Source organism: Danio rerio, chromosome 7 (assembly GCF_049306965.1).
Source record: "Danio rerio strain Tuebingen ecotype United States chromosome 7, GRCz12tu, whole genome shotgun sequence".
In the NCBI taxonomy this organism is placed as follows: Eukaryota; Metazoa; Chordata; class Actinopteri; order Cypriniformes; family Danionidae; genus Danio; species Danio rerio.
The window spans coordinates 28,418,710-28,444,539 of record NC_133182.1 but is presented as its reverse complement, the minus strand read 5'-3'; the positions used below and the strand labels follow the sequence as shown (position 1 = coordinate 28,444,539).

The 25,830-nt window shown below is 35.9% G+C and overlaps 2 protein-coding genes and 1 long non-coding RNA gene across 12 annotated transcripts in view; 2 read left to right on the top strand and 1 right to left on the bottom strand.

Moving 5' to 3' along the window:
* LOC141375373 (uncharacterized) overlaps positions 1-25,830 on the bottom strand; it is a 129,108-nt gene that overhangs the window by 49,112 nt on the left and 54,166 nt on the right. The gene's annotated exons all lie outside the window — the stretch shown is intronic.
* rerglb (RERG/RAS-like b) lies at positions 2,652-7,709 on the top strand. Its single transcript, NM_001045116.1, is given in 5 exon segments — positions 2,652-2,703; positions 3,607-3,663; positions 5,960-6,033; positions 6,483-6,631; positions 7,430-7,709. Coding segments are annotated over 5 exon segments (612 nt in total).
* Positions 11,991-25,830, top strand: part of stk33 (serine/threonine kinase 33) — a 29,053-nt gene continuing 15,213 nt past the window's right edge. The window contains exons 1-3 of one of the 10 annotated variants that reach the window (XM_073906877.1): positions 11,991-12,142; positions 12,953-13,011; positions 15,808-15,911. In XM_073906877.1, the coding sequence (XP_073762978.1) occupies positions 12,081-12,142; positions 12,953-13,011; positions 15,808-15,911 (225 nt within the window). In that variant the 5' untranslated portion in view covers positions 11,991-12,080. 10 annotated transcript variants of the gene reach the window in all.

The following is a 25,830-nucleotide window of genomic DNA, read 5'->3' as shown; positions in this document are numbered from 1 at the left end:
ACTTTATATAGGAAAGCTGAAGGTTTAACTGCTTAAAAGACAGCAGTGTTATTACTGATGAATGCTTTTTATTTGTTAGAAAAACAGCGTTGACAAGGACCTTTGAAATAATTAAGAATTTAATTTAGAAATAACTTGGCTCTATTTTGCAGTTGTATTTACAAGTACCACTTACATAGATTATTACATTAGATTATTTTTTCAAAGCGATGCACAAATGAGACCAATATTAGCATTTTATAAAAAGATACTGTGACAAGTTTAACTTAGTTTAGCACTGTGTGTGTGTTTTCTTATACAGACAGAGTTCTGTTCTATTAAATATTAAAGGATTAAATGGTTAGTTCAACCAAAAAGGAAACTTCTGTTTTTAATTTCTTACCCTCGTGTCGTTAGTTTAGCCAAATATTACAACACTGTTATTAATTTCTCACCCTCATGTCATTAATTTAGCCAAATAATACAATACTGTTATTAATTTCTCACCCTCATGTCATTAATTTAGGCAAATAATACAATACTGTTATTAATTTCTCACCCTCATGTCATTAATTTAGCCAAATAATACAATACTGTTATTAATTTCTCACCCTCATGTTATTGGTTAAGCCAAATAATACAATACTGCTATTAATTTCTCGCCCTCATGTTGTTAGTTTAGCCAAATATTATAAAACTATTAATAATTTCTCATTCTCAGGTTGTTCCAATACCCTGAGACCTTTGGTCGTCTTTGGAACACATATTAGGCTGTTTTAGATGAAATCTGAGAGCTCCCTCATACTCCAGGCAGCAACTGTCCTGAGATGTTCAAAGTCCAGAAAAAGAGCCCAAAACATTGTCATTCAATTCACCTGTACCGCATGTCTTTGGACTGTGGGGGAAAACCAGAGCATTCAGAGGAAACCCACATAAGCACAGGGAGAACATGCAAACTCCACACAGAAATGCCAGCTGACCTAGCCGGGACTCGAAACAGTAACCTTCTTGCTGTGAGGTGATTGTGCTAACCACTGAGTCACCATGTCGCCCATCCCCATATTGTTAGTTCAACCAAATATTAAAATTCTATTATCAATTTCTCACTGTCATGTTGTTCCAATCCCCTAAGACCTTTGTTCAACTTTGAAACTCAAATTAGGATATTTTGATGAAATCTGAGAGCTCCCTCATCCTCCATAGACAGCAATGGTCCAGAGACGTTCAAAGCCCAGAAAAAGAGCCCAAATTATTGTCAAAACATTTCATATGACATCAGCGGTTCAACTAAAATCATACAAAACTCCAAGAGCACTTTTTTTTTGTGACAGAAAAAATTTAAATATGACTCTGATCTAGGGAGGGTTTGGTGCTTTAAAAACAATTTAATGACAAGCAAAAGGATTTCAAACAATTAAAAGGGTAAAAAGAATAGGTAGAGACGGACAGGTTTAGTGTAAACTAAATTTATGGTACTACATATTTAATATCACATATTTACATTGCAACTATATGACAACTGCTTCTCATTAGGGGATTGGTTGACTGTAAGGTAAGGCCCAGCAAAAAAAAAAAAAAAAAAAAGTGTTTATTAGACATCTAATAGACATCTAGACAGCTTGGCTAAAACAAGGCTAAACTTGGGTTGTCAGTGAAAATCTAATAGACATCCAAGAATAGCCTAAAACTAGACTAGTCGTCAAACAGACAGATTAGACGTGTAGTCATTCATTTCTGTTTATTTGACGACTATTCACATGGTTTATTTAGCGTATACTTAGACATGTCTTAGATTTTCACTGACACCCCAAATTTAGCCTTGTTTTAGCCAAGTGTATTAGACATCTATTAGACATCTTTTAAAAACAACAACAACAACAACAACAAAAATTGCTTGTAGAAGGGGGGGGGGGGGGGTGGAATGTTTCTTATAGTAAGAACAAAATGTACTGGTGGGGCATTGTTAGTAGATATGAAGCAGACAGTCCGACAATACTCTAAGGACAATTAATTGGTATGTTGCAATGAAACTTATGGCAAATGCTTACAAAAGACCATCAAAATAAATTTTAAAAGCTTTAAATGATTACCAAGTATACAAAGAGCAGGTCAGTGAAAATCAGTGGTCTAAAAAAAAATAAGTGGCATTCACACCACCATATGCCTATACTTACATCACGAATGTTCACATATAAAACTTGTCATTACAACTTGTAAATGGATGCTGAAGTTCTAACAGCTTTCCCTTGTACCATGTGACATCTTTACCACTTGACTACCGTACAACAGTTACAGTAGTTGACAGCAACAATGAGCAGCAACTTGCAGGAAGAAAAGCCATTGAATAATTCCCACCAACAGGACTGTGATTCAACACCTTAGTCACAGTTTCTGAGCTCTCACAGCACTTCAGTTTATATTCACACTCCTCTGAGAGCTGAACAACTTTTGAGAATGAAAGCGATGGTGAATTGACCTTATGGCAGCTTACTGTGTGTAGTGGGAGGAGAGATGGAAGAGAGCAACGTCTGTGAGTGAGAGAGAGAGAGAGAAAGAGGGAGGGAGGGAGCGTGCCACCACTTTACTGAACACAGTAAATAGTAAAGAGTTGTGGTTGGGACTGTCCAACCACTTGGACTCAGACAAGCAAAAACAGGACATCATCTGTAACAATGAATGACATCAAACTGGCCTTACTGGGCAGTGAGGGAGCAGGCAAATCTGGTGAGTGCTCATCTTGTATATTGTGTTTACTTTTTATTTGCAATTGACCAATTTTTAGCATATTTGTTTTATCTTGTGTGACTGTTGCACAGTTCTTGCATACTGAGTTGGAAATCATCTAGATGCGAGCTGCATAGAAATGAGTTGCCATCTGCGAACACTGCAACACTTTGTATATTGGAACAGATCATACAAGTGAGGCAATTGTTATACAAGCCATCTGAGAGGGAAATTAAAATAGATGGTTGTAAGATGCAGGTAATTGCTGAAATTGGGGAAAGATTATTTTTTGTTCCACTCGGCGGCATAGGAACATTTAGCCCTTCAGGGTGCATACCTGTGCTAATGACTATTAAGTGGTTGAGAAATGATGATGCTACGTCCTCTGGGACACAAACTTTAGTTTTGAGGAAGTCGTGAGTCTGGGGTTTGATCCTAATGACCAAGGCTGAATGGAGAAAAGAACAACAAGGAAAGCGTATTGGAGATTTGAGGGTTTGTTAGTAATATATGGCTGAATCGTGACTACTTAATGGTTTATATTTGGATTGGATGAGGGGGTTGAAAGCAGCTTTCATGAGGCTGCCGGAGAGTGTGTATTTATGCACGGAAACTCAAGCCCTGACTTCAATGACTCAATGAGCCAGCATAGCTTCATGGCTCAAATATTTAATATAGACCAGGTAGTGTGCTCATGGAGAAAATGTAACGATTTTTTCCTGTGCCAAATATGCACCAGAAGCGCACTGCCAAGTGGCCAAGTCTTTGATGAAGAGGGGTTGGACTTTGACCTTGTGACCTATCTTTCTATTTCAAGCTGCCATACGAGTCAATTACATCAAAGCTGCGGATGATCAGTCTCAATAACTAAATAATCAATCATCTGCTCTCTCTTGTCTGCAGCGGTTTTGGTGAGATTCTTAACCAAGCGGTTCATAGGAGAATACGCTTCAAATGCCAGTAAGTACAGTCTCACATGCATTTAATAATGTAGCCTGAACTTTACTCATGTGTTTATGGGTTTCATCTAGTTTTGGATTGTGCTTTATGTAGTAAATGTTACAATACACAGAACAAAGCTTTTTTTTTTTTTAATACATGGAAAATAAATGTTCAAAACATAACTGTACCTCTGTATAACTGTATTATTTAAACTTGTTGCAAATTAAAAACTCTCTTCAAAAAAGAGTTATACAATTCATTGTAAAAATGTCTTTTAAAAAATGTTTTATTTATACATTGTAAAACACATAAAAAATATATCAAAAGGACAATATAAACATGTAACAATAAGCAAATACACTGAAGAATATTTTGAACAAAATGAAACGAAACGAAACAAAGCTAAACAAAATAAAACAAAACAAAAAACACCCGTGCAATCTTACACACAGAAAATACAGGTCTACAATGTAACAAGCTGGGAGTTGGGGGTGGGGACTCAATCATAAGGAACAGGGTCAAGTTGAAGAGTATGGACATGTTTGCGAAGGGGTTTCCACAGTTTAATGAAAATAGTGCTTGGTCGGTGAAGTGAGTACCTAATTTTTTCTAACTTAAAAATAAAATAAAAAACATTACTTATCCAACTAGTGAGAGGAGGGTAAGTCTTCCAGTTCAGATGAAAAATGTCATTTTTAAAGCAATTAAAAACTACAGTAGAAATGATCTTATGCACAGTGGCATAGCAACCGAGGGTGGGGGGGCATACGTCCCCCTCACTTTTAGAGACAGACCATTTGGAAACAGGTGATTAATAATTATATGAACAGAAACATTTGGATCTCGTTCAGCTGTCCCCCCACTTTTAAAATGTCCACTACGCCCCTAGTTACGCCTGATGACAAACTACAAATGGCATAGTTCTTTTTGGCTAAACAGGGTTTAAAATAACTTTTTATGCACATATAAACAGTGAATTACATTATAATACATTTTAAAAATATTTAAATAACTACATAACATCACATTTGAATATTTTTTTTTTATTGAAAATACTCTGTTTGTTACAATTACAATGTTACATGTGTGTTATGTTTCCTGCTGTTGTTTTTTTGTCTGACCCTGTAGAACATTAGTCAGAGACAGTCTATTTTTTTAATGAAAACTTTCAGCAAGTAAATTTTATCAAAATGTATGATTATAATAGATATCAGTTTTTAATTACAAAGTACATTTTGGTTCTTTAAGCAATTTTGGAAAATAATTTTGGCACAATTGTGACACCCCATATTATATGAAACATTAAAACTGTCATATTAATTTCTGGCTGCCACAAATACAAGTTTATCTTATACTAGTTATTTATTTTTATATGGTTAATCTGAGAAAATTCAACAATCATATTTCCACCAAAACAGAAAACAAAGTTACAATATATTGTTCTCAAAAAATTAAGTGGGTCCAGTTTTGTTTTGAAGTTGTTTGTCTTTCACCCAACGGTTAGTTTCACCATCCAGCCAAAAACTTTCATTTTTTTTTATATGTTTATTTTTATAATATGTATATTTTTACAAAGATGATATAACTTTTGTCCCTTTAAATAACAAATATTTCCCATTATTTACATTAAATGTAAAAGGCCCAAGGCCTAATGGTTGCGGGTAGCACAATCACCCCACAGCAAAAAGGTTGCTGGTTTGAGCCTCAACTGGGTCAGTTGGCATGTCTGTGTGAAGTTTGCATGTTCTCCCTGTGTTCACGTGGGTTTCCTCCGGGTGCTCCGGTTTCCCCCACAGTCCAAACACATGCGCTAAATAGTAGATGAATTGGGTAAGCTAAATTGTCCATAGTGTATGTATGTGAATGTGTGTGTATGGGTGTTTCCCAGTGATGGGTTGCAGCTAGAAGGGCATTCACTGCGTAAAACATGCTGGAGAATTTGCAGTTCATTCCGCTGTGGTGACCCCAGGTTAAGAAAAGGACTAAGCCTAAAAGAGAATGAATGAATGAATGAATGAATGAATGAATGAATGTAAAAGGCCCAACCTTGTGTACATGAAGGGTAAGGGCACTGTACTGTGTTTTCAATCACCCAGTTCCTAAAAGTCTATCCTATCCAATCATGCCAAGGATTCCTGAAGCTCCAGGTAATCACTCTGATACTACACGTGTATCACATCACCAGCACTCATTCTTTACTTTTATTGATTTTTATATGAGCATCTAAGCGTCCACCTTCATTTGAAGGGTCAGATTTTATGACGCTCACGTTTGTTTGAATACCAAGGATTTAATCCGACATTGTTTGTTGCAGACTCTTTATACCATAAAAGGCTTTCCATTGATGGAAGACAGTTGAACTTGGAAGTCTTTGATCCATGCTCGCAGGTATGTGTTTATTCCTTCATAGCGGCCACTCTGCGCTCGTGGCTAGCGTTCGTACAAACACTGCCATAGGGCAGCATGCTCAGATGTACCTGCTTCATATGGGAAATGTATGTTGTGTTCTGATAGGATTTATGATCCTTCCCTGAAGCGGAGTATACAGTGCAGACCCTTTGAAAACTGAGCTGTACGGCTTACAGCTGCTGCATCTGGGACCTTTTACTTCGGCAGTTGTTGTTTTACTTTGATTTCCAAAAGCGAAGTTGTGAAATGGGCACCCTTCTAACCTGAAACTAAATGCTTGTGTATACACAACATCCAAAACCAAAACTTCTGGTGGAGAAATACTTTCAACTGTAAACATTGAAATAACATGGTTCACTTTTCCATTTTGTCAGTCTGGAGCATGCATTTTTGACTGGAGTTGTGTGTGTCCCTTCGTCCCCTGGCAGAGTGGAGAAAGCAGATGTATCCTAGAGGAGCCGGTGGATTGGGCTGATGGCTTTGTAGTGGTGTACACCATCAGTGACCGTACGTCCTTCCTAAATGCCAAAAACATCCTGGCGCAGATCAAAGAGAGCCGTCGAGAGACCTGTAAAGGGTGAGTCAGGTTCTCTATGGTGACCTCTTGACCTTTTGTCTGATGCTGACTGGAATAAGAGGATGGAGTTTTAATGAATTAACGAGAACCATCCGCAGAACTCAGAGTTGAGGCTTCCTGTTTGGCTCTGTGCACATCTGTAAAGGACAGGCTGGGTCATATGAAATTATGTAGATTACTACAAGACCATACTATGTACATACTTCCCTGAAAACTATTCAAGTATGTTGATAGGATTTCCAATGGTTTTAAAGACTGACCAGTGGGCCATTGCTTTCCATTTTAGTTCATCATATTTTAAAGGAATTTAGGAGTGTGGATGGATTAAGTTTCACTGGGTATTTGTCATTTGAACAAGTCCTTTGAAACAATAGTAAGTGAGCATGAGACTGGGCATCTGGAGCCCATTAGAACTCTTGAAATGGGCAGTGAGATCACTCATGATGGTCAGAATCCAACATGTCGCTCAAAATTGGCTTAAAAGATTTGACACTTCAAGAAATGGAAACAAGTGGTTGTACTTGTAGCGAAGATTCGGCTTTCCAGCCCATTTCTTTGTTGTTTGAGCTTGCGTGTATTTTACAGTTGTTCCACTTAGCATGGTGTCATATGAGAATGTGCAGGATTTGTCATTGTTCCACTTAAAACACACACTGTGAGAAATGAAACTCAGTGTGTGAACATGTTTAATGTCAATATTACATTACTACAGCATTATTGGACTTGATTTTACTGAATACATCAAATAGCATGGACATGTTCTTTTGAAAGCCAAACCATTTGATTTTATTTAAATAGAGAGGTTCCTGTTTGCTTGGTGGGTAACAAGCAGGACCTATGCCACAGCCGTCAAGTGAGCGAGGAGGAAGGCAGCGTTCTGTCGCAGGAGTACAAATGCCTCTTCCAGGAGGTGTCTGCAGCTGAGAACTACCTGGAGATCTCCAACCTCTTCACAAAGCTCATCCGGCATGTGATGGAGCAGCTTAAGCACAGGGGCGACCGCAGGCGGTACAGTGGGTCTAAGTCCATGGCCAAGCTCATTAACAATGTCTTTGGCAAGAGGAGAAAGTCTGTTTGAGTGGTGAACATAAAAGAGTCGGGCAATGAGTCAGTCTCCGCTAAATCGGTAATGGAGATGTTTCCTTGTTAAACCTTATGTTCTTGGAAAGGTTTTACATGTATAGAGGTATGCTTAAGTACAAATGACCGTTACACTCTTATAAATGAAGGTTCTTTATTGGCTTTAATGGTTCCATTAAGAACTTACTCGACTTTTCCAGGTCTAGAAATCACATTGGAATTGAAGCCTCATCATACAGAATATCCAGGTTGATAATACTGTTAATTCCAACTTAAACATTACCAATTAGATTTGTCTTTATTCTTGGGCTTAATGTGCTTAACATTTAAATCTAGTCATTAATATAATGCTTTTTTTGGTTTAATTTTTAATTAAATCTTTTGGCCCTTTTGGAAGTTTGCTGAAGATCCTTGCTGAGAACCACTAATAGAGAATATTATTAGTCAGGGTAAAGAAATGACTGTTGAGGGATGTTATTTTAAATTTAAAACAAATAAAGGCATGTGTATACAAAACCACATTGGTTTACTCTATCAGCTCGTTAGCTGTCACAGTATCACAATGACACACATTTTACCCTACCATTAAATTTTTTTCAAGAGTTAATTTAAGAGTTAAACTCAAAATACTTTTCCTTTAAAGAAAAATGCGACTTAAATGAGTCAACTTTTGCTTTAAATTTCATATTTTGACATTTGTACATCGTATAATAATATTTTCACTCTTGCTGAGAAGAGTGGGGAATGTTTGCAAATTCGTGAAGCTTTTGCTTTTCCTTTCAAAGAGTTGCACACATTCTTTCCCTCGCTATCTAAAAATGTTTTGATGGCATGAGACCGTGTTTGCGTCAAGGAATGCACTACAAAGTCAGAGGGAATTTCATATATCTAGATGCTGTGATGAGGTGTAAAATGCAGGTAAATCACCTTTCTAACAAAAACCCATGGCAGAAGAATGAAAATAATACTCTTCTGCATTCTTCCCACAGCATTCTCAGGGCCTCATTTTGAGTGAAAAAAAAAAAAAAAAACTTGTAGACTTTGACTGTGAACAGTACAGCCTCAAGCAAAGGTTTGTGGCGCCATGGAAAATTAACTTTGTAAAAACACAAAAACAATTGCAACTCTTTTTGTAAATAGTACTGATCACCTAATGCTTAAAAAAATGATTGCCTACACCCTGTTATGTTTTCAAGAGAAATGAAGGATGTGCAAATCTTGCCACTGTACTTTTAACAACTACATTGAAGATGTGTTATAAACAACACAAATCATACAAGAAGGGCATTGGTCCTGGAATATTTTACATTGATGTTGTTGATAAATACAAGTGACATTTATAAGTGACCCAGTTTTGAAGGAGTGGTTGCCCTGATCAGACTACAGTATGATAATTGAAGAGTGTCATTAATACAACCCTCTAAAATAAATAAATAAATAAATACATAAATAAATGATAAAAACCTCAGAAAAATCAATAAATTGATAGCTCTGATGCAATTTTGCTTATCGGATGAAGAACGTATCACACTGATGTTACTGCTGCTAATTTTACAAAATTCTGATTTTGCTTTTTAGCTTAATGTATATGTGCCACTAATGTCACGTGAAATTCAGTGGACCCTTTTCCCATTTCAGAAAAGGAAGATAGTTAGGTAATCGTAATTCAAGTTGTGATTGATAACTTCATTTTTTGGGGGGGCATCTTTACTTGCCTTAATAACAAGATGATAAATTATAGTGTTTATGAAACTTTACAACTTTACTCAGATGAGAAAAATGTGTGTTTCAGTCAGATGTGCAGTGCTATAAATGATGTACATTATATATTTTAACAATGGAAATTATGAAAACTTTTCTAGTCTTACGGTTTTAGTAACAATACAAAACTTGGGTCCAGAGTTTGTGTGATTTGTTTAACCCTTAATCAGACATTGTAACTGTCCAATTCTGTATACGTTTTTGTCCATATGTTATCATTCTATAAAAAATAAATAACAATTTAAATAACAAAATAAATGTATCTTTTTTTTTTCTCTCTTAGGGAGCAAATTAAAGTGTTGAACAGGTTAAAAGGTCTATTATTGCAACTTGTTTAAAGAGCAACTTCAATTTAAAGTTCAACTTCATAGTGAAGGACTTTTCCTCAAACTCAGAGTGAAATGCTGATGTATTATTATTATTATTATTATTATTATTTTAAAATATATTCAGTAACCTACTACTAATACATTGTTTTCGTGTGGTTAATATAGCTATCTGCTTACAGTCAACGTCTTACTGTATCAAAGTGTTCATCTACTACAGAGAAAAATGTCTTAAACATGTTCAAAACATGGAAATTTAGTTTTGTTTTTACTCTTTAAATCTGATTTGAAGGTGTTTGTTTGTAAATTTTAACTGCAATACAATAAAATGTACATTACATACATAAAAATGGGATATGCGGGGGTTCATAGTTCTGTATGTACCTTATGTGCTCTGCGAATAATTAGATATCATTGGCAGACTTTCAGAGGAATGTTCCAATAACTCATTGTCCCTTTATTTGTATAGCACTTTTGACAATAATTATTCCAAAACAGCTTCACAATTGGGGCACGTTATTACACTGTCAAAATCAGAAAGGCTTAGGAGTTTTGTCAAAGTCAAAGTTAGCTTTATTGTCAATTCAACCACATACAGAGAATAGAAATTGCGTTACTCTCAGACCCCAGGCGCCTAACATATAATTAATTAATTTATTCATTCATTTTCTTTTTGGCTTAGCCCCTTTATTAAACTGGGGTCGCCACAGCGGAATGAACCGCCTACTTATCCAGCATACGTTTTATACAGCAGATGTCCTTCCAGCTGCAACACATCACTGTTAAACACCCATCCACAATTTAGCTTACCCAGCTCACTTATACCACGTTTTTGGACTGTGGGGGAAACTGCAGCACCTGGAGGAAACCCACATGAACACGGGAACATGTAAACTCCACACAGAAATGCCAACCGATCTAGCCGAGGTTCGAACCAGAGACCTTGTTGCTGTGAGGAAATTGTGCTACCCACTGCACCACCGTGCTGCCCCTTAACATATTATATTAACACAAAAAGTAGAATTTTAAAAAGAAATAAAAAAAAATCAATTACAAATATACTATGATCTAAAATAGAAGTAAAAATAAAAGATGTAAACGATACAATTACACTTAAGGACATATGGCAAGTAGTGCAAGCCAGAGTTGTACAAAAAGCTTGTAATTAAGATAAATATGATGAAGTGACAACGTCTTAATAATGTACAGGGATGTAGCATGAGGTTCTGTAACTAGCAGTCCAATGTTACACAAAGTGACCAATGCAAATGTATGAGTATGTGTGTTTGCATGTTGAGTGTGTGTGTTTGTGTATAGAGTGGACATTAGTTAACCTCAGTTATACAGTATATAGTGTCCTTTTCAAAAAGGTAATGTCCATGTCTGTAATAGCCTACATTTTCAATGAAGCCCATGTCCATCATTATAAAGGAAGACTAAAGACATCACGTTCCACTGTCAAACGAGACAAAACAATGTCACGAACTTACAGGATCTAGTAATCCACTAGATGGAGACAAACACCTATTACTACTAACTTTGTGAACAAACGGAAAACAACAGAGAAACACATTTTGTAACGAATGTCAGTCCGTTTGTTTTAGTTTATTTTAACATCTCGAAATAGTAATCCCTAATGTATATAGCAGAATATGCAAACAGCGTTTTTTGAATAGGCCAAACAAATTTTACATATCCTATAATTGTGCTCTTTACTGTTGTGCAAGAATACAACTCGATAAAGGAATATATTGCAAAATTGCCCCTACAAAATCTGTGGCAAAAAAAAAGTTTACTAGGAAGAGACCTTGAAGTCCGTTCGTTGCAATGATCCGATCAAATGAAGCAGCGAAAAAGAATCGGTTCGAGATTCAGTCGAGTCATTTAAAATGTGACTGTGAAAACACTGACTAGAATTTGATACTGTACGTCGGATGAAGCAGAACAATCGCATACAATATTTTGCACCCTTTGTAAATCAGAAATTGTTCCTGCGTGTTAGCATTGGAGTTTATATATTAACTAAAATCGAAAATACAGTATTTTACTGTATATAAGTGGACTAGTATTACCATGTAGCCTACTGTCCCTAACTGTCCCTAAGTAACTGATGTAAGCACATCCCTGGTTGTGTCTCTTCACATGCAGGGTGCAGGTGTCTCGTGTTTCTCATGTCCCTCACACCACACCGTAGCTCTCACTCCCTCCCTCTCGAGGGAGGAAAGTTTGGACAACCGCAACGCAAGTGACACATATGAAATTCTCATGCATGAAATACCTCCATGACATCTAAGAGGCATACCAGAGAAAAAAGTCTTCACAAATATAACAAGTCATATGAAAGGTAAGTGTGGAGTTTCGTTGTGCTATAATAACTCGTGAGCTTTCATTGAAGAGGAAGCGCGAGTTGGCCAAGCGCTCTGTGTTGCCATGGCAACGGGGTCCGGAATGGCAGTACAATTTTCAATTCACTAATGTGCACCTAAATAAATCTAACTCAACCATTTCTCGAGGAAATTTTAATGAAGACGTCCCTGTAGTCGCATAATGTAAGTAGAACCATGAGTTTGAAAGCTTTGTATTGCTTCAATTGTCCTTGCAGTTAAACACGAATGAAAGAACTTGTGAAGAATTTCGCTTGACTAGTTAACAGTTGCCTGTTAAAGGTGAGAAATGAGAAGACCTCATTAAAGTTAAACAAATAAGTAATTACTTTGTTCTTTTAAAATGACAGAAGAGCTGTGCAGTTGTATTTATAAAATGAAGTGTTCAAAAGGATTTTTTTTCTGCAGACTGAGGATATAGTCACCAAACCACTCCATACTCAAGCGTAGTGGGTGTTTTGAAACATAAGGGAAAGCAATAAAACATCTATTATTATGCAGGTTCTATGCCAGATAATTATATTTAGCTGGAACAGGTCACAGGGAGTTAATTGCTACTTGCACGAGATTTAAATAATTATTGGCTTTAAGCTAGTGAATATTGGTTGCCGTGGTTGTGCCAGGTCTCATTTTGTCCTACAAAATAAGCTTTAGAGCTGAAAGTCTTTAGTTTTAGGGTGTGGGGAAGAACTAATATTTGTTTTGTTCAATTCTATGAGAAATATGGTCAAATTTATAAGATTTGAAAAAATATTTTTTTTTATATACAGGAACAAATTATCATGGAATTTTATCAGGCTGAAAGCTGAAAATGTTGCAGCTTATGGAGGTAGGTAGTCATCAATGAACGTCTTTAATCTGTTTTCTTCTCCTTTACTTCACAGATTAGGATTGATGTTACATTAGAAACCTTTAACTTTCCACTACACTAAAAGGTTATTTATAGTAAAAAAATACCACTTAAATATTCTTTACACTAAGAGAAAATGTTTTAAAGCTTTTAAGATTTAATCACAAAAATTATTGGTAGAATAAAAAAAGTTGTTCTTATTTGGCATCACCCCTTTTTAGTATATTTTTAAAAATAGACTGCTGATGAATCCAAACTGAGGTTTAACTGAAAAGATAAAAAGGCTACACATATGAAATACTGTATAAACATATAACAACAATATTACATTAATAGCCCTCTATGTATACCTGCTGCATCAAGCTCAAGGGAGCCAGTTTTTAAATATTAAAGTATAGCTATACTTTTAAATAATACGTACAATTTGAGGAAACAGATTGCAACAAACCATTTAAGTTTAAAAACGAATCCTAATTAGTACTGTGAACTTATGCCATTTGAGTAATTGAAGCAATTTGAGCACAGTAAAACCCATGAAGAGAACTAAACCAACTGAGTACTGTAAAACTCAAAAAATTAAGTCAACTCAAACCGTTTGAGGAAACCAATTCCAACAAACCATTTGGGTTGAAAAACAAATCTATGAGTACTTTGAACTTGCTCTAGGTTAAAATAATGAGGTATTTAATTGACTCATTACCTTCAACACTAAGTTCAAAACTCTTTTCAACTGAGTAGAATTAACTTTTAGACATTTTTGAGTTAACTACACTGATTTCATTTAATAAAGTTGACTGTTGTTACACTGTATATTACAGTGTAATATAATAATAATAATCTGTTTGTATTGCAGTTTTGTAAAATATTCCTCTTTTAAAATGCCTGAAAAACACCTCATGTGATATTAAAAACTTTTATATGGAAGGTTCTAAGAAATTAACTATTTCAATTTGCAAACTTAGGGTAAGGGTAATAAAGGGTAATGAAAACATTGTCAACAACACACACACCACATACTATATAGAACATTTTAACACGTTTTAAACTCAGTTTAGGACCTACTATACAGTAAACCAAATTACTTTCAGGGTACCTTCTTATACAAATAATGCTTGCCATTGAAAGGACGGAGAGGCAAGTTTTCTTTAGTTTTGGACACAACCACATTGTTTTTCAAACATTAAAACATAATCTGGTAAAAAAAAAATATTTTTCTTAAAATTAAAGAACTTATGGGTGAATGGAAAGTTTTCACAGAACATTTATTTTTAATAGCACATAGTTTATTTTTTTTATATCCAAATAATTCCTAATGCTAATAAACACTCATGCTCAAATGTCCAGGAGATGAAATAGTATTTCCCACTGAGTACTTTTTTTTGACTGAGTACTGCTTTTACACTAAGTCACATAGCCTTTGTAGCATGTTTCTCATGTCTCTTGGCTTATGTGTTGATTTCACAATGCCAGGGCGTAACATGAGTGCCCAGTGGTAGGCACTGCTTGAGTTTGCTCTGTAAGACGAGACAGGTCTTTCTCAGGTGGTTTTAGTTGCTGAGGCTCTCACTGATTTTCCTCCCCAGCAGGCACTGACACTTGGCCTGTAAGACTGAGGTGTCTCCTGACTGTGCACTGTCACACACTGATAGTAAGATCAAATCGGATATTCTTTCTGAAGCAGACACTGCACTGTGTCCCTTGCCATGAGTAATCTGCATTTTACACCTTTCTGGGGTGATGTCTAGCCCAGTGTCTCCAATAAAACCACTAACTCTTATGCTTGAAGCAATACTTTAAAAAGTATATGTATATGTGGTGTGAGGTGATGTAAGTACGTTTTTTGCAGATGTTTAAGTGAACATGCTGACCTGTAAAACAATGCTAAAATCAGTTATTCTCCTTTAAAAATGTCCGTTTCCTGCCAGAATGTCTGTATTTGTTTTGGTCTGTGTAACTCCGCCCACTGTCATCTTATCTAATTATATTTCACCACCGTGCCCTGGTAGAAAACATTGCACACACATCAACAACAAAACACACATCAGCATAAAAGGCCAAAAATGCAACCTCCTCAGGACAGTAGCAGCCTCCAAAATGAGACACAGAGAGTTATAAAAATAGAGATGAAAATGGTTTTTAATTAGCAAATGATACAAATATTACAAATGTAAAAATTAGCTAAGCAGCTTACAGTGTAAAGCCCCATTCACACAACAAGCGACACACATCGACAAAGCAACAAGTGACCGTTCATTTCAACGGAGAGATAATCGGCTTCTGGCGACCTCAGGCTGTTGAGTGACTATTGGCAACATATGTGGGCGTGTCTAGCGACACAACAAAGTTGAGAATCCTTGTACGTTAAGCATATTAAGAGTGACTTTTGCAAGCTATAGCCAATACGAGCATCAGTAGAGCTCACGTGACACATTCTCTCAACTCGGTTTTGTCTCCATGCTGATGCTGATTTATGAATAAAGTCTCTGTTAGAGTAAATTAGGTTTAAGGCTCACTTTTTCCTTTTTGGGTTATCAGTCTGGTAACCTGTGTGTGCATTGAGTTGTTGTCAGTGGGTCCAGATGAAAAAAACCCTCTTCAATATTTTGAATTTTGGCCTGCAATGCTTACTTCAACCACTAGGTGAATCCTACATACCACGCTTTTAAAGATTATGTTGCTTTGTCTGGCTAGCCTTGCACAGAGAGTAGTATCTCATCATATAAAAACAGATATTTTCATTTAAGCGCTCTCAGAAAATCTGTCACTTGTTGGCAGGTTGTCAGTCACATATCTGCATATATGCTTGGATCCCCTTATTCAGACATCTTCATCCCAGCTTCCTTCAATCATCAGCTACGCTTGGGAGCATGTCAGCTGCTGTATGGCTCATTCATTCATTCATCCATTCATTCATTCATTCATTTTCCTTCAGCTTAGTTTGCACAGCGGAATGAACTGCCAACTATTCCAACATATGTTTTACGTAGCGGATGCCCTTCCGGCAGCAACCCAATACTGGGAAACACCCATACACTCGCACTCACACATACACTCATACACAATGGCCAATTTGGTTTCCTCAGTTCACCTCTGTGGGGAAAACTGGAGCACCCAGAGGAAACCCATGGTGAGAACATGCAAACTCTACACAGAAATGCCAATTGGCCAAGCCAGGACTCAAACCAGCAACCTTCTTGCCGTGAGGCGACAGTGTTACCCACTGAGCCACTGGCTCACCTCTATGGCTCTTTTATTGGAACATATAACCCTAACCCTTACCCTAACCTAATAATCAGACTTATATGATTTGGGGCAAAAATCTAATCATGATTTTTTATGAGAAAATTGTGATTTTTTAATTGTTTAAAATGAACCTTAAAAAAGAATAGCATTTTCTTGAAAATAATTTTTAAGGATCCACATTTTGGCCAAAATTGTTGAGGAATTTATATTAACATGTCTATAAAAATAACAGTAAGATTTAATAATTAGGGCAATTAATCAAAATCAAATCACAATTTGAAACGTTGCGATTAATTGCAGGAGGCTTTGATATGAAATATATATGTATTATTTCATTTCCCCTGCCTAGAGCAAAAGCGTGACTGTTGTCTGTGTGAGTCTTACTAGCCAATTGAGTGAGCACACTTTCATTCTGCCCAATCGGAATTGCACAACTAAACTGTGGAACACACAAAGTAAAAAAAAAAGAAAACAAACATGAAAGTGCGGACAAGAGCGATGATGGTATCTGCTGCTTCAGATGCATTAATAAACAAAATAATATCAAAGAAAAACAGCATTGGTAATACGGGAATAGTTTGGTTTAAAGTCACAGACACCAAAGAAAAACAGGTAATTTGTACAAGCTGCCACGACTTATAGATTATTGAGCTGAATCTTGACTACAAAATTAAATTGCAAATTAAATCTCAATATCTGTCAAAACAAATTCTCAATTAGATATTTTTCCCAAATCACATATGCTGCGTCCGAAACGGCAAACTTCCATACTATATAGTACGCTAAAATCAGAATGCGAGCCGAGTAGTATGTCCGAATTCATAGAATTCGAAAATCAGTATGCGAAAAGTACCCAGATGACTTACTACTTCCAGCGAGATTCTGGAGTGCGCATCCCATGCAGGCTGCAATATCCCTTGATGCCCCATGAGCGAATTCATGAATGGGAGTGAAGCGATGCAAATGACGCAGGTAGATCGCGTGACCATGACAAAATGGCAGATGTAGTACGTCCGAATTCCATTCATACTTTTACATTCATACTGTATAGAACGTACTTTTCTAACGGCAGAGTAGTACGTTTACATTCAAATGCAGAACCTACTGAGTAGTATGCGCTTTCGGACGCAGCCATAGCCCTATTAATAATACAATAACATTAATCCTTAAATTAACAATTTCATAAAGAAATAACATTTGTATTTTATTGTATAATAAAAATTGAGTTTTAAAATAATAAAAAATATGAAATACAGGTGAAAAGTATTAACAGAACAAAGCAAGCCAGGCTAGCAAACAGTAAACATAAAAAAGTGCTTCAAATATCATCTGTAAATCTTTATTTGTTGTCCACTGTCATAACACAACAGAGATAAATATTTTCTATGTTACTAAAAAAATAATCATTACAGAAGCACTGGAATAAAGGTGGTTATAAAGACTGATATAAACAGAGATATAAGTCTGTGGTAGTGTTTAAAAATAGAGTAAATCAAATCCAATTTTGAAACTAAATTTACACTTCAACTAAAGATTGACTATCATTGTTACACCATTAGGTGGTGGCATAAAAAACAATCACTGAATAATTTGTTCAGGTTTTGTTCTACCATCAATTTAAAAAACATCTAATTAATTAAATATATCTTTAAAGGACTCCAGGCTGCAACAGTAAACTTTGTCAGAACCAGTTTATCCAGAAAGAGTTTGTAGTCATTTAAAATACCAGGTCTACATATTTATATTGTATCCAATACAGTTGTGTGCAAATTGACACAGTGCCAATGTTAATAGCTCACAAGCAATTTCTCATTTCCTTGAGCGTCAAAGGGATTGAGTGAAGTGCTTTGTGTAATGCGGAATATTTGGTGTCCAAGTGAGCTCCTCAGATGTTTACTGTAGGACGACTTGTTAATGATTTGTAACAGGTGAGTCATTAATGCAGGCTGGGCTGTGCGTTGTCCTTTTTTCCAAGTTCTCTATAAGTTTTTTTGGTTTCACCCAGTATTCAAGGCTAAATTGCTGTTATAACACCATCCTCTCCTGCAGAGGGTCCCTGTATGTGTAGGTGTCATTATCACTGATTAACCCAATAATGGTGTTGTCGTCAGGAAATTTGATGATGCTGCTCTACTGTGTAGAGATGCAGTGAATGCTTGAATAACGAGTATAATTAGGACTCTGGCAAAAGCCCTGTGGAGAGCTGATCTTAATTATTTTTATGGATGAGGTGATGTTTCCCATCTTGACCACCTGGGTTCTGCTTGTTACAAGTCCAGTTTTCACACAGATTTTCATATACAATAGTTTTTAAGAGTATCTTGAGAGAATCTTTGAAGTACTGTGGTCTCCTCTTTTAGTTGTACTTGTTTGTTGAACATTATCTTGAATGTTAAAAGCTTTAATGATATTGGGAGGTGGGGAGCTCACTCTTGCCTTTGAATGTTTTATTTTTTAATTAAAGTATAATCTATTACTAAAAATCTAATTAAAATACAAATGTGTACTTCTAACAACAGGTTGCCAAGTGAACAACCAGGCGTATAGAGGTGATAAGTAAAAGATAGAGCACCCCCAGTTGAAGATGTAGTAAATATGGTAAAGATGTTTTTTTGGGACAGTTCTGTCTTTCAGGTCAGCTTCTGTGTCCCAAAGTTTTATGAAAACTGTTTTCTTCCTTATTTCATCTTTCCTTACATTTCTAGGAGAGTGCTAGGGCTGTGCAACATATTAAAAATTATCAAAATATTGCAAATGTGCATATTGTGATATAAATATTGCTATGGCTTGCAATAAATGAAATATTTACCACAAAAGTACAGGTGTCTTTGTCTGCCTGCCTGACACTAGCACACCCTCTTTTCAGCACATCAGGAAATGTAGTTACCAACACACATCTCTGAAACCAAGCAGAGTGGACATGCTGGTTCTTAAATCAAAAATGTGCAATGATTTTAGGATGGATGCTGAAATACCAAGCAATGTTTACAAAGCATTGAGACAACAAAGTGAATTTGAAGTGTTTTTGTTTTCCTGATTGTTCTTAATGTTTTCAGGTTGATAAAACTATATATATATATATATATATATATATATAGTAATAAAACTATATATTAAAATAACCATATGTATATAGCAATAAAACTATATATTACTATAACCATATATATATAGTAATAAAACTATATATTAAAATAACCATATATATATATATATATATATATATATATATATATATATATATATATATATATACATATGTATGTTTACTTTGTTTATAACTTTCTAATGTCAGATTTTTTTAATGCAAAAGTTAAACATGGCTGTTCACATTTAAAAGTTGTAGTACTTTCTCATGCCTAAAATAATATGAAACATGCTATTTGTCATGTTGGATGATTTAACATGTTACCCCATATCACATTTACCCTTAATATATCGCACAGCCCTACATGCAATCAATATAGCCTATACAATGGTCATGTCATGTCAGTATATTTTGCCATGTAAAGCCTTTCAGTTTTTTAAAAACTGCAAACTTGCATGAACAATATTTATTATAATGTATTGCATATTATATATGTGTAACATACATATTATTACAAAGTAATAAATAATGCATTTTTCTGGACACTCAAAGTGCTCATTCACCACCAGTGTGCAGCATCCACCTGGATGAGGCAACAGGAGCCATTTTGCGCCAGACAGTACACTAGCTTATTGGGGGAGCGAAGACAAAGTGATGAAGCCAGTTATGATAATTAGAAGGCTGTAATGGAGAAGCCAGTATGCATTTATTTTGCCAGGATACTAGGGACACATCTTTATACATACATAAAAAAAAAAATCATAGGATTTTTCATGTCCACAGAATCAGGAGCTTAGTTTAATGTCATCATCTTGAAGGATGGTGTTCACTGCTGACTGATCAGTATAGTGTCCCCATTATTTGACTGAGGCATTCGGTCCTGTACAGACTGCTGGGTTGAGCACCCCCTGCTGGCTTCTTTAACACTTAACAAATTGGTTGTAGTGTGTGAATGGGAGATTGTGTGTGTTTCCCAGCACTGAGGGTTGTACTCTTGGTGCTGGCTTGTGGCTTGAAGGGCATCCGCTGGTAAAACATATTCCAGAGTAATTGGTGGTTTATTCTGCTGTGGCAACCTCTTATAATTTTTACTTGTTAGAATAATAATGACATGTATTATGATTATACAGTATAGATATACAGATTAGTGAAGCAAATTTTGTCTCTGTCTGGACTCTGGGGACCGTCAAAGTTTGATGTTGACAATAAAACTTAGCACAATTGAGCACTGTAGTTAATCACAGATATATTTCTTGACTTCTCGAACACAGTGGTGGTCAGTGTTTCAGTTTGACAGAAGTTAATTGAGTTTAAATTCATCACGAATCCTCCCATTGTAACGAAGCTTTGAGGTTCATTGATAATAAAGGGGCTAAAGATATATATTTTCTGTGTTATATACAGTCCATTTAAAAATATAATGTGATGTTTTGTTTTTCATGCTGCTAAGAGAACGAGTGGCCAACTACATTAATATCAATAATAATAATATAACTATTGACAAAGTGATAACCATAGCAATGGATAGAACAATATAACAATATAATATCCCTGTTTCAACATACTGTAGATAGGCAAGACTTAAGAGCACTTAAGCTAATTTTAGAAATGCTATCAATGTTCTGAGAACTGGCCACAGTAACTAGTCAGCTTCACAAACCTAAAAGTCATAAACTTACTTCAGTTTGAGATTAAAGTAATGATCATTGTTCACTGAATCTGATTCGTTTACTGATCTGATGTGAATAATTTACCAGAATAATTCAAACTGACTTTCTGATTATTTTATTTTGTCTAAGAAGGATGAATTTGTCTTAAATTTTTTAATTTCATACATAGCCATGGGCCGGTATACTGTAAGATTCGAACGGTATGATAACTTTGTATAAAAATATAATCACAGTTTCACTGTATTATGTTATGTCTGTGTAAAAAACAACAACTTTTTCCTCTGTTAAACATTCATTTTCTTTTCGGCTTGGTCCCTTTGTTAATCTGGGGTCGCCACAGCGGAATGAACCACTCTCCGTCAGTCATTGATAGAGATCTAGAGATCTTATTTTGTAGCATTTTCATGGTTGGACTATATCAAGTAGTCATTACAAACCTACAGTACACTTCATGTTGAACAGGAAAACATTATGTAGTATGGTGAGGTGACGCACTCAGGTAAATGATTATTATGAGGTTAAATGACTCCAATAGTGTAAGCAGTCTAGACAAGCAAGGCACTCTATCACTTGGTAATGCAATTCCAAGCTTCATTAAGACTTTGGCGTTTATCATTTTTCATCAAAGGCACCTGTCAATGAATAATTAAGCTGCAGATGAGAAGAGTAAAATCTTTAGTAGGAGTGGAGCAGGCGAGCAATGCAGTACACAAGTTTGCCTTTAGTTTGCTTTGTGAAGCTCAGATTGAATGGAATTTATCAAACAACAACCTTCGTAATACAGCCGACCCATTTGCGACTAAACTATGCCATACTTTTAGAATTTCTTAAATGTTTTAATGAGTCATAAAAGGTTAAACAAAATATCACAAATGCCTGGCCTCTACAATTAATCAAGTTAGGTATTCATTAAAAATAATTCAAGTTATTCATGTCATGCAGTACATTGTCACATCCCCCACACATTTGTCATAGCAGATTAGAATGAACATTACACTCATTACTTTAATTTTTTTATGAATAGTGAAAATAACCTTGGATTTTATTTAAATTAATATCGCAATTTTGCTATTCTATTATGAAAAACAGGCAATTAAGAAATATTTAAAGTGTTTTTCAGTAAAAAATAGCCAAAATGTTTCAAATAAAATATTGCTTTAATTTTCCTGTGTCCTCAACTCTGCTAGTATTTTGAAACAGCCTTATTTAAACATTTTACTTATAGAAAATACTTAAAAGATCAAGCATAAAATGTATGAACTAAGTGCAAATAATTGTTAAAAAGACACAATTTAAATTCAGATTTCCAATTCATTAAAATTGGGAAACAAGAAAAGGAGAGAAACACAGCATGAGAGGAAGTAGGAAGGCAATTGGATGTGATACAAAGAAAAAAATGAAGAAGAAGGGAACTCTATCCAGACCCTGTATTATCTTTGTGTGTTCAGACATCATACCAGCGTCACGTTTAATTTGGGCTCAAGCCAGAGACACAGCATCTCCCACAGTCAGGAGAAACAACCAACATTTTAGTTTATGAACAATCAGTAAACAAGGACTAATGGGGTTTTAACTGTTATGGCCAAGAAATAAAAAATGCAGGAGGATCAATTGCGGACATACTATCTGCCATAATTACTTTCCTTTGAGTGCTTCCAGAAATCTGGGAGGTCTGTGGATTAGTTTTTAGCTGATTATGTATTCTGCAAGGCCTATAAAATGTGTCTTTCCTGTTTGTGTTTGCTTGGGTACATGTGTGCTCACTATTTTTCTCATTGTAAATGTGGTTCTGTATAAAGCTGTTTAGCTTCTGACTGTAGTAGGCTTGCAAAATATAAAAGTCTGATAGCCTAAAGACGCAAAACATAGCGATAAATGCAAACACTCTGACATAATGCATGCTGTTGCCTTTGTTATCATCAGATACAAACAACCCAGGCTCATTATTGATACGTACCTCTTTATACATTTCTGGAGAGCGCAAAATACGTCCCAGGAGGTCATTCCCTGGAGTACCATTTACGCTTGCTGTTCTCGTATAAATCCACCAGAGGCTGCTGTCGACTGACTGACTGACTGACTCACTGACTGACTGACTGACTGACCAACTGACCGATATCCCCACCCACACCCTTCCTTAAACCCAACCGGTAGTGTTTTCAGAAGCAATCCAGAAAAAGAAAAGCCATCAAAGGCACCTCATTTTTACCACGTTCTCATCATGTTATTTTATTTTTTTATATTATTTTTTGTCTTTTGTCTTTGTTTTGCCTCTGCTATCTGGACCTATTTTTAACTGGACTCGAACCTCGCTGTCGCAGTCAACTCCGCCAACGTATGTGGTGAGCTACTGGTAACTGCAGAAAAGCCGTCTACACAGAGGTAATTGGTCAGCTGGTAGCGGAAAAAGACCGTACCGTAGCGGTCATGTTGTGCCGTAGCACTAGTTTTAAAGAAGATATTCAGGTATGCCTTGCTCTGGCTACATATGGCCTATTTGCACTGAGGAGTACATTATGGTATGGTACGGGTCGGTACAGGTCACCTTTATCAGGCTTGTGTTTCCACTGATACACATACCAATGGTACCCTTTTAGTGGGCGTGATGTATGGCAGAAAGTTTCAGTCCACATCATTCTCGCTCGAGAAAATGTCAGCTCAAAAGTAAAGCTGTAGGGTTTGTCACTTATCATATGAGAAGCACTTCTCACAAAACAGATGCTTTATACACATACATACTTGTCAGTATGTACATACATACAGTCAAAAACTACACACAGCCTACATTTAATCCTTATTTGTGTTTAAAAACACGCCACAAATATCCTACAGTCAGTGCAAACCTCTCATCTGTATCTTTAATCTTCACCAGCACATGTAAACTCTTGGAAAGCCTGTCATTCCAAATCATAATAGTCCAATAGGTGATGACAATAATTAAACATGGCAGTTTGTTCATGTTTTAGGTTGCTGAACGAATCATTTGCTCCTTTGTTTTTTCCGGCTTTTTTTTTTTAAATCCCTTTCTGAAAGGATTGATGTCAGAAGCATATCAAGAATCACACGCACATTATCATCAGCTCAAGTAGTTTGTTATTTCAAATATAGATGTGCGGCTCGCGCACGCGTGAAAGCGAAACCACTATTGGTTTAGATGGCCTTGTAAACAACTTTGGGGCACAGGGTAGATTCTGCTCTTTTTCTTGGGTTTGTGGCTGTTGTTTGAGCTCAGGTCGACCTTTATATGTATATGCATATGTTAGTACGGTGAAATGTCTTGGCTGTGTATTTAAAAATGGCGGTTCCTTTGTTTTTATTCTCCTGCTCCTGCTTCCGAAAGGGTACCCAAAATGTTTTACGGTACTGTTCACATTTTGGTACCTTTTCACAGTGGAAACAGCCATAAACGGGTACCAAACCGTACTGTACCGTATTATACCACTCAGTAGAAATGGGCCAATAATGTGCGCTCTTTAAAAATGTATACAGGGGTACGTTTTCACAATGTGTCTGTGTTAGATACAAAGTCCCATTAAAATGTATGCATCCTGGTGTAAATTGCAGTTTAACGCATTATAATTTGTCCTCAGACCTCAGCAAAACATATCCTTTCAACAGCACAAGGAAAATAATGTTAATCAATATTTAGTATTAAGCATAAAGAGAGTACTTTCAATAAATTGTTCAGCTCTCTGATCCTTAAATTAGCCTTTTTTGTCCTTTATAACTCGATTTTAGTTTTGGCTCACTCAGCTATTGTTAAGTTCAGCATATCTGAGTTTTGCACTTGTTTTACCCGACTCAAACCAGTGAAATGCTGATGCACCTTTTTATCAATGCCACTCACTTTTTGAAGTTTAAGAGTTTTTTTTTTGAAGTGGAGTACACAATTCCTTTTTACTAACAAAGCACATGTTCAGCAACATTTTGCCATCCAATTTTTTTACACTGCATTTGCAGAAGTCAAAACTGCGAGACAGTTTCTGAGTTAAGCTGTAATGTTCTTTCCCAATTTCTTAGGCCTGTTCAGAGGAAACCCCATTGTGTTACACTTTGACCTCTGCCACTCTTATCCCATAAATCTAAATGAGCTGTTAGGAGTGTCCAGAATCATTGTGTTTAGCAGATAGATGGTCAGCAATAGGAGAGCGATGGTGCCGTTATGAGAGGACCTGTCAGCGAGATTTGATAATGCCACTGAGAGAGGAGAGGTTAAAGACACTGCTTCCTCATTAATATTTAATCTCTTGTCTGTGTGGCGGATCCACTTCGCCGCTCCCACTCATCACACCATAATTGCTTTACGTTTAATTTGACTCTGGAGATCGTTTTAAAGCTGAGTAAATTGTACTTAATGCTGGTGTGGAGACTTTACACACTTTCTTTTAAAGTGAGAAGTGAATTAAATTGGAGAGCGGCAGGTGAAGGCGTTACAGAGTCCGGTATGCATGTATGTAATGACACACACTTAAGGAACATTAATATTTGATGAGAATTCTTATTTGTATGTTTACTATTTATTGTTTAATATAGTATACAAGCTTTTGAGAATGATTACATACATACCGTACATGCACACACATGGAAGTTTTCCAGGTGTGGTCATACATTAGCATTCCTATGTTGATGAATCTGTATTATTCTAAATGACAGAAAATGCTTGTCTTCAGCTATAAATTAATAAGCATAATGCATGCCCAAGCTGTGTCTAATAAAGGCTTTTCATATAAGCTTTACTGTACATGCATTTGTCAGTGTCTGTAAACATTTATTTTTCTTTTTAGTTATAATTCTTCA